This window comes from Scatophagus argus, chromosome 16 (genome assembly GCF_020382885.2).
Source record: "Scatophagus argus isolate fScaArg1 chromosome 16, fScaArg1.pri, whole genome shotgun sequence".
NCBI lineage: Eukaryota > Metazoa > Chordata > Actinopteri > Scatophagidae > Scatophagus > Scatophagus argus.
In genome coordinates, this window is record NC_058508.1 from 17,541,985 (window position 1) to 17,557,049 (window position 15,065).

Here is a 15,065-nt window from a genome sequence, read left to right on the forward strand (position 1 = left end):
CAAATGCTCTAAGACTCATGCTTTAAATGGCTCTAAAGACACTCTGTAACAGAAAAAAACGATAAAGCACCAGAGTGAGGAGTAGGCAGGTTACACCAGGTTAGACTTCTCTGCACCATCAACTGAATCCTTCTGCAACAGGTAATGATCATTACAGTTGTGTTTGCGATCACACTGAAACTTAGATTTCTTTTTCTGGTCTTCGATATGTTTGATTTTTTTTTGTGATACTGTCACTGTAAATGACCATTACTGTGTAAATCAAGGCCAAACTGTCACCTCAATAAAAGAAGCTTGAAGGAAATGCAAGCTGTGTGTTTGTGGTGTTTTAGGTGAGATGCTTTCAGCACTGTGACAGTTAACAGACTCAAGGAGTAAAACGGCAGGTCTTAATGTATAAAGTTAAACTTTTATTTTTATAGGCATACACTGTACATAGCAGTAAACTCCATTTTGTTCATCTCTATTGAGAAAGATCTCATTTTAAAGTGGGCTTTAATGTTTTATAAATGAAAAACAGGATGAGTAACAAATCTGGACATATTACAAAAATAAAGAAAAGATGACAAATTATATTTTACATTTAAAAGTGGGGGACTTTTATATTTGGTCAAACACTGATAACTTTGTTTTAATGTGGTCATAACCTTGCAAAGGTTACCGTTACACTCTTCTGTTAATTATGCAGCACATCCACACTGTTTCAGCTGTTTTCCGCATGGAATCATTTGGCACTTATATAACTTTTAAAGGAAGACATTTACTGTGTGACCATGTAATTCTTTAAAATGTTTCCCTCACAAGCGCGAAGGCCTCAAGATCATGTTAACATGATGATGAAATGTTTGATGTGCACGTAAAGTTGAGTACCAACACAATGGGTTAATGTGTAAAATGATAAGAAGGATGAGATCTCTTCACCATCACCTACAGGTTACATTCAGTCAGTCGGTTTCTTGTCCGGTTGCCTATTTTTGCAGAACAGTGATATAAATGCACAAGAACTTATTTGCCATAAAGATGTGGTGGTGAAGCTAGTCGTTGAAAAGGTTTATAGAAGAACATACCAAGCAGTCAAACCAGCCTGCTCTTCAAAAGTTTTTCTGAAGAGCAGAGACTGGGTAACATCACACTACAATACTGAGTGACTGCACGGAGCAGCATCTGACTGAAACTAATGCGGTGACTAACATGTTTAATGGTTTGCTTATCCAAGAGACAGCACATGCATTTCACTGATGATCATTAGGTATGATGTAAAAGCTTGCGTTACTTGTTGAAAGGTCAAACAAAAGCCGGTGTATAAGTACAGTAACAAAAACTGCTGAGAGAGTAACACACTGTATTATGGTTAATCGCAACCTCCTGGTTTTGACGATATGGAACAAAAACAAAGAAAAACATGTGATCCTCTTGGTGCACTAAGCGATAAAGATTAATAGTATTTCCACTTTAAATAGTTTAGTTTCATGAGTTTGGCGTATACAGTCTATTGCAGGTACGTGGGTGAGTTCGGGAAGATGAGCGGGAGGGCTGACGGCTGTCACTGAAGGAGGTGGTGTGGTCTCTGCAGAGCAGGAGTACCTGCAGACAGCAGCAGGGAGGGACTTTCTATTTTTGGAAGTGCAGCAGAGAGGGTAGAGACAGTGACTGATCACAGAAACTCGCCAGCTAGACGTGATGCGGCAGAAAGGAACAGAAGCATTAGTGGGAGGCTGAGGAGTTCAGGACAGGCTACGGAGGTAGGCTGCAGGTGGAGTTAACTCATGTCTACCTCCCTCTCTATCCCCACATACTTTAGAGCATCGGCTTGGCTGTATCTGTGGGAGGAAGCAAAGAGTTTTAGTTGGTACACAGTATCTGCAGAAACCAATATTTCAGTCACATTGTACAGGTGACTTGTGTTCTTATTTTTACTTTGAAGACGAGGGAGAGTCACAAAAAGGCCCGTGACTCTACCTGTAGTCAAAGAAGAGCTCCTCTCCTTGCAGAATGGCTCGTTTAGCAAAGATTCCAATGCGGTGGTCTCCATTCACCATCACCACTGCAATGGCATACATGAGCGTTTTCATCATACAAAGATGCTCTAGATTCCCATTTGACGTCACAGCAAAACATAATGACTCTGTCGTACCTTTCGCGTAGCAGTTGGGATTAACTGAATGATTTGCAAAGCGGATTTTGTTCCCCTTTCGTGTGGCATCCACAACAAAGTCTACTGAGAGACACAGAGCGCATTAAGGATTACTTAAAAGGCTGTGACAGTGGTGAGGTTATGAGCAGGAGTGGGGAATACTTGCCATTGTTCAAGTTGAAAAGGAAGCTAGACATGTATTTGTCATAGATCCTTCCACGTCGGTCTGCCTCATCCTGGGAGATCAGCTGCTCAACCACACGCACACACACAGGAATATTAAACACTGTAAGCACAACGACAACAAGCTAAGAGCTCATAAATAAAAATGTTCACGAGCTAAACTGCAAAGACTTGCCTCTCCACAGTATTCAGAGATGAACTCATTCTTCTGAACAGGTTCTTTGATGAAGGTGCCCCAACCGGCAACATCTGATGGAGCCAAAAGCAGGTGCTGAGAGAAGTCAGACGCAGGTTAAGACACCACAAGTCATATGAGATACTAACTTTTCTCCAGAATAACAGAATATAACATTTGAAAAATCTAACCCTTTAGACCTTCAAGTGTCCTTGTGTACCTTTTTTAGGCCTCTCTGGATGCTGCAGTTCTTGCAGGAGACCCCTTTGCTGTCCCAGTGGTCTGCAGCCCCACAGGTCATGCACAGATCTGGGTCACACTCTCTCACTGCCAGGTAGCACGGACACTGTTTAGTGTTGCACTGCGTCTTACACCTGCAGCCTGGGAAGCGGTTCTGGCCTGGAAAACATTTAGACAGGTGCTGAGAACATTTAGAAGCAAACTGTATGCAGCAGCACAGAAGGATAATACACTATATGACTTGGCAGAACACAATATGATTATCATAAATAATTCTATCTCAAAATGCTTTGCAGCACAGCAGCTCAGTGGCTGAGTAATGCAGAGAAGCTCATCTGTCCGGGACCTCTGCTGGCAGAAATGCTGAAATGCAATTTTGCAGGGTGTAACATAACACCCTCGAGGCACATGAACAGAAGGATCAGGCAAGAATAACCAAATTGTCTTTCCAGCAGCCTCTGCTTGGGGAAAACTGTCCATAGCAAGAGCTCCAGGCGGCATTTGTCTTCTCCTTTGTGTCGTTTTAACCTCCCATTCCCAGCCTGTGTGGGTTTTATGTGTCTGTGTCATCAAGCATTGTTTAGCTGGAGCTGTCTGACTCATACTGATGTTGGAGATGATGTTGTATATCAGGCACAGAGCCTGTCACATCCCTTTGATTTCTCTCCAAGTCTTCAGAGCACACACATGTGCGACTGGGGAGATGCTTCCTGTTTGGCCCTGACTCTCCTCTGCTACGGGAAAAGGCGAGGTAAAAGTCGGGTGAGGGGGGTGGGGGTGGGGTGGGGTGGAGGGAAGACAGAAGGTGACTGAACCACAACAGATGAACAAATGAGGCAAAACCATCTTGTCCAAACCATAGCAAAAATGTTTACTTTGTCTTTTCCTCTTTCTCTGTTGTAAACTCTCCAGAGAACAAAACACAAAATGCATTCCTCCACCATGTGGCCATTTTGGAAAACACAGTTCTGGGTCATCGCTGCTGCAGCAAATGCCTCATTGTGAAAGCAGCTCTGTATGAAACAGACACCCACCTATCCCCGCCAGAGGACAGTCTCTCCTCTGACCGCTGCCAGAGTACTGCAGAATCGTTTCGCATTCCACTGCCCTGCTCTATTGTGGCCTGGCAAAAAAGGCTTTGAAGCTACCGAAAGCTTTCAGTGGAAAATGTAGTTATGACAAACAACTTTCTTTCAGCATGGCAAGCTCAGAACAAGCTTCTTGTTCGTGTAAGCAAGCGAAAAGCACACAGTACACAATGACTCGTGGTCACACAGGTGAATAAAAAAAGTGACACTCACATTCGTTTTCGCACTGGCAGAACTTCTCACAGAAATTCTGGGTCATCACACAGGGGCAGGAGCTGTCGCATGGATGGTCGGGATGGTCACATGGCTGGTAGTTGTACACTTGATTGGACGAGTTATCTGGAGCAATGGAGGACAAAGCCCTCAGACTGGCACAGTGAGGCGTGTTGTATTTCTGAGGGCGTAGTGTAGTGATAGTCACGCTTGTGGTGTTTTCATTTTGAGGTGAACATACCTTTCTTTAGTTGAATCTTTGCCCATAACCTGCCACATTAAACAAACACAACAATAGTGTTTAGTCTGGAACTCTGATTTGTTCCACACCTATTTGCTTATGATACACTTTTCATGGCTAATTAAGTGATGAAGGTTTAATATATTTAACATCGATTTAGGTTTCACTAGATGTTAAGCTCCCTTTTACAAGAGATCATGAGAATAACTGGTGATATCATGCCTGTGTTTCCTTTTCTTCTTCTGGGGCGAGATGCCTCCATCAACAAGAGGGACACGATGAATCAGGACCTCCTTCACTGCAAACTCGTACACCTGCGGGATACAAAAACAACATGAACAACAACAACTCATCCTGCTAATTTACAGTAAATGAAAACTACTGTGAAGAAAGTCTGTTTTCTTCATCGTAATTATGTTGTGTAATGTAGTGCCGCTCAAGCTGAAAAGCACATTGCCTCAATTACACCACAGAACATCCTGCCCCCTCCATTTTCTGCTATCAAAACTCCACTGCAGCGGCCAAACATACACATGCATATGCACGCACGCACACACAACCACTTCTTGCTGCCAAAACCCAGACTTGGCCTCTTCCCTGGGACACAGACATACATAATGATGCAGCTGGTTTCAGCATTTCCACTCAGTTAAGCAGTGGGCGGAGCCTTTGGGTGCCAGCAGGGCCGTGACAGACCGTCCAATACAGGCTGTGGACTGGTCTGGCCGTGTGTAAAGAGACGCTGCAAGGGTCGAGACGTTAACAGTCCAGGCTGCTTCAAAAAGTCTTAAATATTATATCAAGATTTGTTTTACCTGTTCTTTACTGCATGTACTGTACTCAGAGGTACAGGGTTATGAAATCTGGTTCAGAAGCTGTAATATTTTTATGCACAGTCGAACATGATGCTCAACTGACCAAAGTCTGGGAATGTCTAAGGTTGTTTGACTTCATCATGGGAGAATATGAGAGACGTCACATCTGGCGAGCATCCCTGTTTATGGTGCCACATGCCATTCTCTCTGTAGTCAGCCCAATAATCCACACCATAAAACCACAGGCCCAGGATACATGTGTTATTACTCGTTCACTGACGCAAAGGCAAAAGAAATCAGCAACGTTATGCATGTTGTCTACTCCATTCCAAAACATCAATGCATCAGATGAGACAGCGAACAACTCATAATTTTACTTTTAGTGCTGCGCTCTAAAATAAAGACCTCATTTCTCAAATTGTCTTGCTTCTATTTCCTGTTTGTCACCATTCACTTATTTTATGTGTGTTCCTTTTCTTTTCAGCTCGACTTAAGTGCTCAGATTCGTTATATGTATTTTCATCTCTTTTTCTCATTCCACCATCTGGCCTTTTAAAGGAGAACTTAACCAATTTCACGCATCATCTGTTTACAGGTCTTGGGGAATATCATTGCACATGTGAAAGTTGTGTGAAACCTTCTGTGGCTCCGGAGGCAACATCAGTGAGAGCTGAGGACAACAAGTTTAGTGCAGTTGGGAGAAAAAGCGAAGCGACCGTGGAAGAATGCGTGGAACAAAAGATGAGCCTGAAAATGTTAGTACAAGACTAAATGTCCTATATATAGCAACTTCTACTTCAGATCTAAGCCGCAATTTTTTGAACACAGCAAAGTTAGCGCAGCATCTGTGGCTTAAGGACCCAGAGGAAACACGCTGAGGTGGGAAACCTGTTAAGTGTGTTAACAGTTCACCTCTTTGCAGTTCTTGGTACCGATGAGGCGAGCGATGGAGCAGAAGTTGTTGAAGTATGTGCCGTGTAGCACCCTGAACAGCGACTCCTCTGCCCCGCTCCACTGGACCACACAGCACGCCTGCTCTGCTCCGTCATCATCCCCTGGACGTAGCTTGGTGGGGGTCTGGCATCGTGAATTCCCCTCTGTTACACACACACACACACACACACACACACGCACAGAGAAAAGCACTTCAGCATCACTGGCTAACTGCTCTTGGCAGAAAGTTTGTTCCATATTTTTGTTGAATCTGCACACATGCAGCGGCAAACACGAACACTTTTCTATTACTTGGTCTTGGCAAAAGGTTTCCGACAGCTTTTTATCTGCACACATACACATAGGTCGCTCCAATGTAAGACAGTGTCAATACACTCATTGCTATTTCTGGGTGCCGTATCAGCGTGTACACGCACACATTTGCAAGGGGGACCTTGGGCTTTGATTTTGCATTTTGGATATTCAAGAGTGAAGCTTGTACACCCACAGCTCAAGGCAGAGAGCTGGATGTTGCCTGGCAACAGGCTAAATGCAGCATTGCTCCAGCCACATGCTCCAGCATTGAGTATCTTTATTAATCTGCTTAACAATCTGTTTTTTTCCACATTATCTAAACACGTGCGAGAGAGTCTGCTGAGTCACTGGCTGAGCATGAGCGGTTTCCAAAACTAACAGAGGCTTCCAGTGAGGCACTGATGGCGATGAGCTCCAGGGGATGAGAGGATGACAAAAAGAAGAGGGGAGACAGCTCTTATTTCCCTCCCACTGCTCTCCACATGAAGATGTCAAAAGAAATGGGGTGGGGGGGGCAACTCAGTAAGAGGAAGGGGGGAGAGGGAACAAAGTGTTTATGTTGGGGCTGAAGCATTCAAAACTAATGGCTGGTTTATTTTGTTTGGCAGGGTAGAGCTGATATTGAGAGGAGAAGGACGAAGGGAAACAGAGAAGAGAGCAGGATATGACTGGAAAGCTGTCATCTTTAGCCAAATTTCACTTTGCTGAGGGGCCTTCCAGAAAGGGAGGGATTTTGGGGAGATTATGGTAAGTGATGCATTCACTCAGTCCTACAGTGACTCAGAAACAGATTAAAATAACTGTGTAAAGAAGACAGTCATTACAAAATCTTTACATTTACCTACTCTAGAGTAGCTGAGAAAATGGAAATGTCTAAGGTAGATAGATAGATAGACAGATAAATAAATACTGCAAAATAAGAAGCTGAACCTTTTCCATAACTCCCTTAGTCATCGTGCCTAGAGCAGAGAAAGCACCTGTTGGTTTCAAAAGCGATCTCCGGACCCAGTTCCTGCGAGATCAGACTCCCACCTGAGGAGGAGGTGGTTTCGTGGTCACTGTCGCCCTGTTTGCCGTCCTCAGCAGACTCAGACGGTCCAGGACAACTGGAGCTGGTGGGACGCTGCTGCCTTCGGCGTCTCCGGGTCCTCTGTGATCGTAACATATTCTGATCCACAAACTCTTTAGCTCCTTTCTTCAGAGGAGCACAGGGATGGGAGAAACAACAAAGGGTAAATATTAGCATGCAGCATGTACTACAGTGTACAGAATGCAGAAACAGCTTACACAATGGTGAGTTTTGTGTACCTGTAACAGGAAGCAGTCTTCACCACATGGCTCTGTCTCCATGTGGATCTCCTTACTCTTCCTCTTGTAAACATTGGGTGTAGCATGGAAAGCTTTATGAACACAAACAAGCATATTTTGATTCTGTGTAGCAAATACAACATCTAAGGCACAATAAAAGAGCTGAGAGGTCAGCATATAATCTGTATGTATTCATAACCTGTAAATCTGCAATCTGTAAATCAAAAAAACCTAAACCACAATCCATGTGAAGGAGAAATAATAATAATTTAAAAAAACATAATTCAAGCCCTTACGGTGGAGGAAACAGTCATATTTGAAGCAACGTCTGCAGAAGAGCGTGTGAAAGGAGTGTAACGACTGCTCCCGCTGCACAGACTTCGCAAAAGGTCCATCCAGGTTGGGGGTGCAGAGGGGCGGCAATTTCACCGGGTTGGGGGGCTCCAAGAGGTCCTTGTACCTGTGGAGGTGACAGGATGAGCTGAAGCGGCAATATATATCGCCTGAGTACAGTTCTTTTGCCGCAGTATTAGCATGCACATTTGAAGGAGAAGCTGATGTTTCTTTGTAAGCGAAGCTCTTTCAGAGGCTGATGCAACTGCTCCTTTGAGTCAGACAGGCTGAGAGGGAGCCACCATTATTACTTTCCTCCCCGACAGCTTGCGTCTCCATGGTGAACACTAAGCAACGGCCTGTTCAGCATTGTGCACGCAGAGATCCCCTGTTTCACTGCACTTTTCTTACTTTTCCTTCAGCTCCTCCATGGTGCCCTTGTAAGGGAACATTGAGGCGATGGCCGTAAATATCTTATCGTTGGGGACCTTCTTGCTGCTGGACGACTCCCTCACTTTGGAAGACAACAGAGAAACAGAGTTGGTTACACAAATAACCCAGTTTTGTCCACACATCAGGTTTTGATACAGATTCAAATATGGTTTATGTAATGTGTTCTTTTAAACATTTTGCAATGCTACAGAAGTTTTCCCAGTGCTCAAGGCCAGTTAACAATAACATGTCAATCACTATACTCTCAGTGTAGCTTTCTTTTTTCCAGTCTCTTTGTTTCATGGTCCCCTCATCCACGGACAGAGTTGGGTAGCAACAGATTACATGTCATTGAGATTACATAATCAGATGACAGGAAACAAATGACTTTCTTCATCTGTCATTATATATGAAAAAAACATGTTTAACTGAATCATAATTACAATGTCAAGGATTTTTTTAATGTCATATTTAAAATATTTTAGAATATTCATATCAGAGTAAGTTATTCATTTCAGGCTGTCAGGATCATTAATGGTGACTTAAATAATATTTAACTAATGACAGAAATTGAGTTTTTTAATTCCTTTTTATTTACACCTGAAAATGGAAGATGATCATTTTGAACATGACATTTTAGGTCATCCAGCAGCAGCAACAGCAACAAAAAAACACAAAAGAGATAACATCCCATACGTTTCAGAACACACAGTATACACCTGTAGTTACCGCTTTTAAAGCTTTATAGCTGCGTCCAGGCAATATTTTCAAAGTTTGATTTTCGTGCAGTTCAGTCCCAAACTATTTATTTTATTAGATCATCTTTCTTTATAACCCAATGGATTTCCAAAAAAAACATGCAATTTATATTCAGGAACTGACTACTCTTAAAAGTAATCTGATCCAACACTGTCCACTGAGATATTTGTATACCATTAGCTGTGTACCCAGGTGTGCTTCCGTTTCACTATCACTACACAGCCTAGTTTTCCATAAAGCCCAGCACAAAGGGTCATTAAGTTCTGTAATTAGAGCTGGACCATATCAGTGTCATGGACAAACAGGTTCCCTCACACTCAGTACCCCTGCAAGAACACAGAGACAGCTTTAAAGTAAACAATGCCTGTGGCAAGAGCCACTGTGGCAGGGCGACCTTGTGGCAGCTGTGCAGTGTGAAGGGAGGAACAGAACCAGCCTTGTTCATACTGCAACCCTCTTGTTCTCAAAGTCTGAACACACAAACGCACAGCTGAAGACTTGCTCACCCTCAGTAGTGCTCCTCCTCTTCCTCCTGATGAATGCCACAGTACTGGGTTTGGTCTCTTCTGACCCCTCCACTGAGCTCCTCCTCATCACTCTCTCATCCTCCTTCTTTCCAGTCATGTCTGCCACCATCGCCGCTGTTTCCTCCTCTTCCTCCTCCTCGTGGTCAGAGTACTGGCTCAAGGCCTCCACCAGCTCTTTAAAGATCTCGTCGCTGATAAATCCTCCCTCTGGGACACAATTAATTTGTCAGAATAAGTGCCAGTCTCTCAAATATTTGTTTTCCACAGGCTGCCAGAATTGATAAAGGATGACATCAGCTGCCTCACCAGCATATAATTAAACAAAGTTTCCAAGTGAATGCAGCCCTGATGCACAGCATGAAAGGGGTCAGATTATAACATCTCTGCAGCCATCTTAACGGAAAAGATGACTCAACACACACCTCTGTCGCCATGAACACCGTCATAATTGTCGATGAGTTCCTCCAGGAAGGCCTCGTCCTGCTCCAGCACCTCGTCGCCCATGTATGGGATGTTGTGGAGGAAAGTTTCATCCTCCACCTGAGGAAGAAAAACTCCCATCAAGACAGGTATGAAACCAGCTTATGCTGCTTGTCATATCACATCACCTGTAATGCTTTCAAGGACTGAACACAGTAACCTGACCTGTTCACATGGTCAGATTGACATTTCACTGTCCAACAAGTCTACACAAAAGGTGTGGAAATGTAAACCAAGGGAGAAAAAATGTTTTTAAACTGATGAAATTAATTCATCCAACTGTTTTAGATGTTCCATAAACGCACAACTTGAAGGATTTAATCAGCTCACAGAGGATCATGTCCATTTCCAATAAAAACAAAATGAACATCTTCAAAACTGGAACCAGCTGAATTGGTAAAGTGTTACATAAGATTGCGGTGCACCTGCAATAACACTGTAATTGCATTATCCACAACACAATGAGGTTTAGTTCATACCATGAAGTTGTGCTGCAGAGGCGACCAGGAGTACATGAAGGGGATTCCTGCCACTGTTGACAGGGGTCTCATGGCAATGGCTTGGGCTTTGAATGCTGGGAAGCCAAACTCCACTGTACACATCTGTAAAAGACCCAGAAGTGGGTTGCAGGGGAAAAGACAAAAGAACAGTCCTCAGCGTTAGTGGACAATTTTATAACAGATACACACACAGTTCGACCCCATGCAGGGAAAATAAACTCAGGAAACGCAATAAAGTGAAGCCTGACAGCATGTGGGAACAGAAAGATGCTGTTATGCCCTCAGTAGCTCCCACAGGGCCAGAGAGCACATTTACGCTGTCAAATGATCCACTTCTGGCACACAGCTTTGTCATGAGATATTTTAGTAGAACCTGACAGCCAGGTGGGAATCAGGGCAGCGCACCAGGGGCTGGCGAAGACGACTCAACACGATGGACATCCAGAGTTTTCTCACAACATATGCACACAGTAATAACAGATTTGATTACTGGCTCAGCAGGAGTATGAAAGCAGAGCTGGACAGAGCAGACAGGATAATATTTAAAGTTAAGATGCTGCAATGGACACACACACACGCACACACACACCACCTTCTTGTTGGCCAGAGCTCCAGTAGAAGTTGACAGAGGGATGGACTGAATCCTGAGCCTGGACCACTCTGCATTCAGGAGATTTGTCTGCTGCTCAATCTTTTGTCTGTTAGACATGAACAGGGTCTTAAAGAAAACAGAACAAGGAGCAGGTCAGACACTGCAAGTCACAACACAACATTTGTTTTTTCTTGTAGAAAAAATCTTAATATTTGAGTCGACCCACCTTGACCTCCTCCGCTTTTTTAAGGCGCTTTAACTGGCGAAGCCGCATATACTCAGATTTGACCCTCCGTCTCCACTCCAGCAGGCTGCGAGAGGGTGCAAAGGAGGAAGGCTGAGGTCTTGGGTTTGGTGTAGCTGCCCCGCTGCCAGGGGCTGGAGCTGCAGCAGCTGTTTCCTCCATGACTCTTTAAAAGGACAGAGATATTATGTGGAAAACCAGTCCAGGGCATTGGGACACATGATGCATTGAGACCACTGGACAGGTTAGACTGTGTTGTCAACTTAAGCTTTTAGAAAGGTCTGAAAGGTGCATCAGAATTTGAGCATTTTGGGCAAATAATTTGTTTTTCAGTCATTTTCAGTTATATTCCTGCAAGGCTTTACAAAGTGTCTCATCATCATGTTAGTTCTCAATAATGCAACTATTAAGCACCGATTTGTTCATAACTGCAGTTTTCATGTAATATGCTTACAATGGTTTTCTACCTACCTATGTTTTGTTAAATTACCATTAAAGTCTTAAATACTACATACAATAATGACTTCACACTCTTTCTCTGCCTCTTAGACATTTAACTTCCCCATCCACTCTCAGTGGAAGTCTATTTGAAAGAGCGCCCCCTTCTGTTGGCAAAACAAAATTGACATAAAAAAAAAGCCTTCCACACTGGTGCTTTAAACTACTCTGCTACTGTCGTTGGCCATTTTTTTCAATCATGGCTGGCAGATGTCCAAGCAATGACCCAACAAGACTCATCGTGTGCACTCAAATAAGCAAAGTCACTATTAATTTAACAGCACGGGGGCACCCACATTGCTCAGGAGTGGGCGTGCCTCTTCAGAAAAGCAATATGAAGCGAAGCAGAAAAGTGCGTAGTACAGTTTTTCTGCGTTTCATAATCACAGCCGTGAACATCAACTTCCCTGTCTGAGCTAAAACACAGTCAAAAATAGGTACAATGCCAAAAGTGAGCTCGGGAAACTGCCACGGTGCATTTTTACTGGACTATGAGTCGTGCACACGTTTCCAGCCACAGCTATGAAGTGCGCTACGTCCTGTAAGCTGCTGCAGCCCCGTTCACACAGAGCTGCACAGCACCCATTTAAATGTGGTATACTTTAAAGCCGTGCGCAGCGGCCACCACAATGACAGCACGCTATTCTAGCGGACGCGTGTGCACGTCTACCTCCAGAGCCAGTGTCGCAGTTATTAAATACCTTCAAATCCACGTCTTGCGTCCTGTTTGTTGCGACAGGAGCCCGCAACGCGATCAAGTCCCTGTCTGTTTTTTTGTTTCTTTTCTCTTTTTTGGTAGTAGAGAGATCCGGAGCAATTAAAGGCTGCCTCTGCTATGGATCTGACGCAGATATATGGTCTTCGTACGGCGAGGGGATGTCAGAGAAATCCCTACGTTATCCACGGGCATGGTGCTGGAGGTTGTTGTTGTTGTAGCTTACAAATAGCTGCGCACTTAGCTCGCTTAGAGCCAACCGGAGCTGGAGAGTGACGTCTTTATTATGATCACAGCCTTTCCTAGCAGAGGAGGATTTATGACTACTCTGCGTCCTGGGAATAAAAAGTAGCGTGGAGCAGCCACAGTACAGCCGTTTACACGCACCCACAGGAACTGATGCAACTGTCTGGAGTGCTATCGCCGTCCAAACGCGGGAGGGCATAGCGCTAACACGCGTTTTAATGGCCGTTTTGATGTTTAAAATAAACAAAATTCAGCATTCTCACAGGAGTGTTATAATGATTTATGAAATAGCAAAACACAAAACCGGAAAACATATTCACACAGGACTCATTGTGCAAGTTGTGTAGTTACACTAAACTTTGTAAAAAAAAAAAAAAAAAAAGAAAAGAAATAATTGAAAACTATATTAGATCGGTCTATGGATGGAAAACAGTTCAGCTGTCGTTCTTCACTCCTCTACCAGAGAGAAAATAATGCTGTATGAAGGTCCTCGGCTCACTGATCCCCGTTACGTGGATTATTCCACGTAAATCCCTAACAGACAACTGAGGTTGAGCACGTGACAAAAGCACGTTCTTGCTTTATGCTGAGTTTCAGGAAATGAACAAACTAAGACACAGCATCTTTAAAGCTACGATTTAAAGAGAAAAAAAGACTATTTCACAGATCGTGGTGGAGAATATCTTTTAACAAACCAACTGTTAAAACTGGCGGTAGAATTACTAGATCAGTTAGACTATCTGTTATCTGTCTAGGCTAGGTGCTATCTGACTTTCTAACTTGACAACAAATTACATTAGCAACTGCTAATAATGAATCTAAAACATACTATCAAAAATCATTGCTTTTTCGTATTGTGATTATTAATAATTAAAAGGATGTGTTATTTCCTTTATTAATTAATAATTTAAAAGGATGTGTTATTTCCTTTATCCACATTTTTCAAGCCTTGGCTTGTGTCTCAGATACTTGATTGTAATACGATGTTTGTGCGGAAATTAAAATATAAATAAAGCACATACATTACCTTTAGAAATATACGTGAAGGGATAAGCTGTAGTGTAAAATATAACCCTGTGTCATAACTCATAACAAGCTTCACAGTTCTGAATGGTTTTTATTCCGTTGATTTTTCCAACAGTTTAGTTGATGTTCTAGTGCATTTCTTCAAAATAAAATGCATATGAAGAAACCACAGGAAGTTACTTCTCTAGCACACAAGATGGCACTGTTCAGCTGCTTTTCATCTCATGACATATCGCAGGCTCATGCCTACACATCTAACATGGGTAAAGAAACCTGTGTTGGGGTGGTTTGGTCTGATATCATGTTTCAGTATACTTCCTCGCTATGTTTCTCTCTGATGACTGTAGTGCTGTTATTTATTTCTACTCTCTGGTTCTACTGTTTGTGTCATAAATTTCTAGTTGTAAATTGTGCGTTCGGTGAGCAAAAGAATCTCAGATGATAAAGCGTGTCTGGCGTCTGCACAATAGTATTTGAAGTAGCCCGTGCCATGTTGATACTAAACTGTCAAACAAAAGCAAACACACACAGGAAGATAAACTTGGGGAGCGAGGCTGCTATCAGCAGGAAGTTTTTAATTCTTTCTAATGTAAACTATGTGTGTTGGTCTTGGCTCCTGTCAGTGTGGGACTCATATCTATAAATGTGGTGTTCTGTAAGATACCTATTATGATCTGTAACAAAGGTTTGGAGATAGAAAGATTCACAAAGTCTCTGATTAAACAGTTACCTCTGCAGTCATTTAAAATATTAACTGACTTTAACTGATTTAAGAAGCATTTTTTCATAGAGGAGGGACGTGCCAAGTAAGCTTTCACTCAGCCTATTCTCTGCTTTTCCTCAACAGAACAGCCCCTCCTAACAGTCAGATCCATTCAGCTGTTCAACTTCAGTCACACTGAAGGTTTAATTCAAATGCATTAAAGTGTGTATATGTGGGATTTAAAAAAACAAACAAACAAAAAGCATTAATTCAATTATGTAAAAAAAAAAAAAAAAAAGAAAAAGAAAAAAGAGTGGCCTCTTTTATCTGACATGAAATGTGGAAGCAGTTTTAGGCCAGAGCTG

General features: G+C 42.9%; 1 protein-coding gene across 7 annotated transcripts; it reads right to left on the reverse strand.

The window, feature by feature from the left end:
* Positions 1-389: 389 nt before the first annotated feature.
* Positions 390-13,286, reverse strand: ezh1 (enhancer of zeste 1 polycomb repressive complex 2 subunit). 7 transcript variants are annotated; one of them, XM_046415042.1, is made up of 20 exons: positions 12,712-13,286; positions 11,495-11,678; positions 11,266-11,394; positions 10,656-10,778; positions 10,119-10,236; positions 9,676-9,903; positions 8,390-8,492; positions 7,942-8,105; positions 7,646-7,737; positions 7,370-7,532; positions 6,002-6,186; positions 4,497-4,588; positions 4,275-4,303; positions 4,034-4,159; positions 2,713-2,891; positions 2,493-2,588; positions 2,301-2,382; positions 2,135-2,218; positions 1,960-2,044; positions 390-1,820 (listed from the first exon to the last, which is right to left on the reverse strand). In XM_046415042.1, the coding sequence occupies exons 2-20, from the start codon at positions 11,672-11,674 to the stop codon at positions 1,760-1,762; spliced, it is 2,319 nt and encodes a 772-aa protein (XP_046270998.1). In that variant the 5' UTR covers positions 11,675-11,678; positions 12,712-13,286; the 3' UTR covers positions 390-1,759. The 7 variants fall into 7 exon arrangements, 5 of the variants coding, with proteins under 5 accessions (XP_046270998.1, XP_046271003.1, XP_046270999.1 ...); XM_046415047.1 differs by having other exon boundaries at positions 1,918-2,044; XM_046415043.1 differs by having other exon boundaries at positions 11,269-11,394; positions 12,712-13,285.
* Between the last annotated feature and the right edge of the window lie 1,779 nt (positions 13,287-15,065).

Excerpts from the sequence above, each read along its gene's own strand:
- ezh1 (XM_046415042.1), bottom strand. The coding sequence starts at position 11,674 with ATGGAGGAAACAGCTGCTGCAGCTCCAGCCCCTGGCAGCGGGGCAGCT. Across the intron at positions 4,304-4,496 it reads AAGAAGAAAAGGAAACACAG|GTTATGGGCAAAGATTCAAC; the intron begins GCATGATATCAC and ends TTAATGTGGCAG. Across the intron at positions 2,383-2,492 it reads TCTCTGAATACTGTGGAGAG|CTGATCTCCCAGGATGAGGC; the intron begins GCAAGTCTTTGC and ends GTGGTTGAGCAG.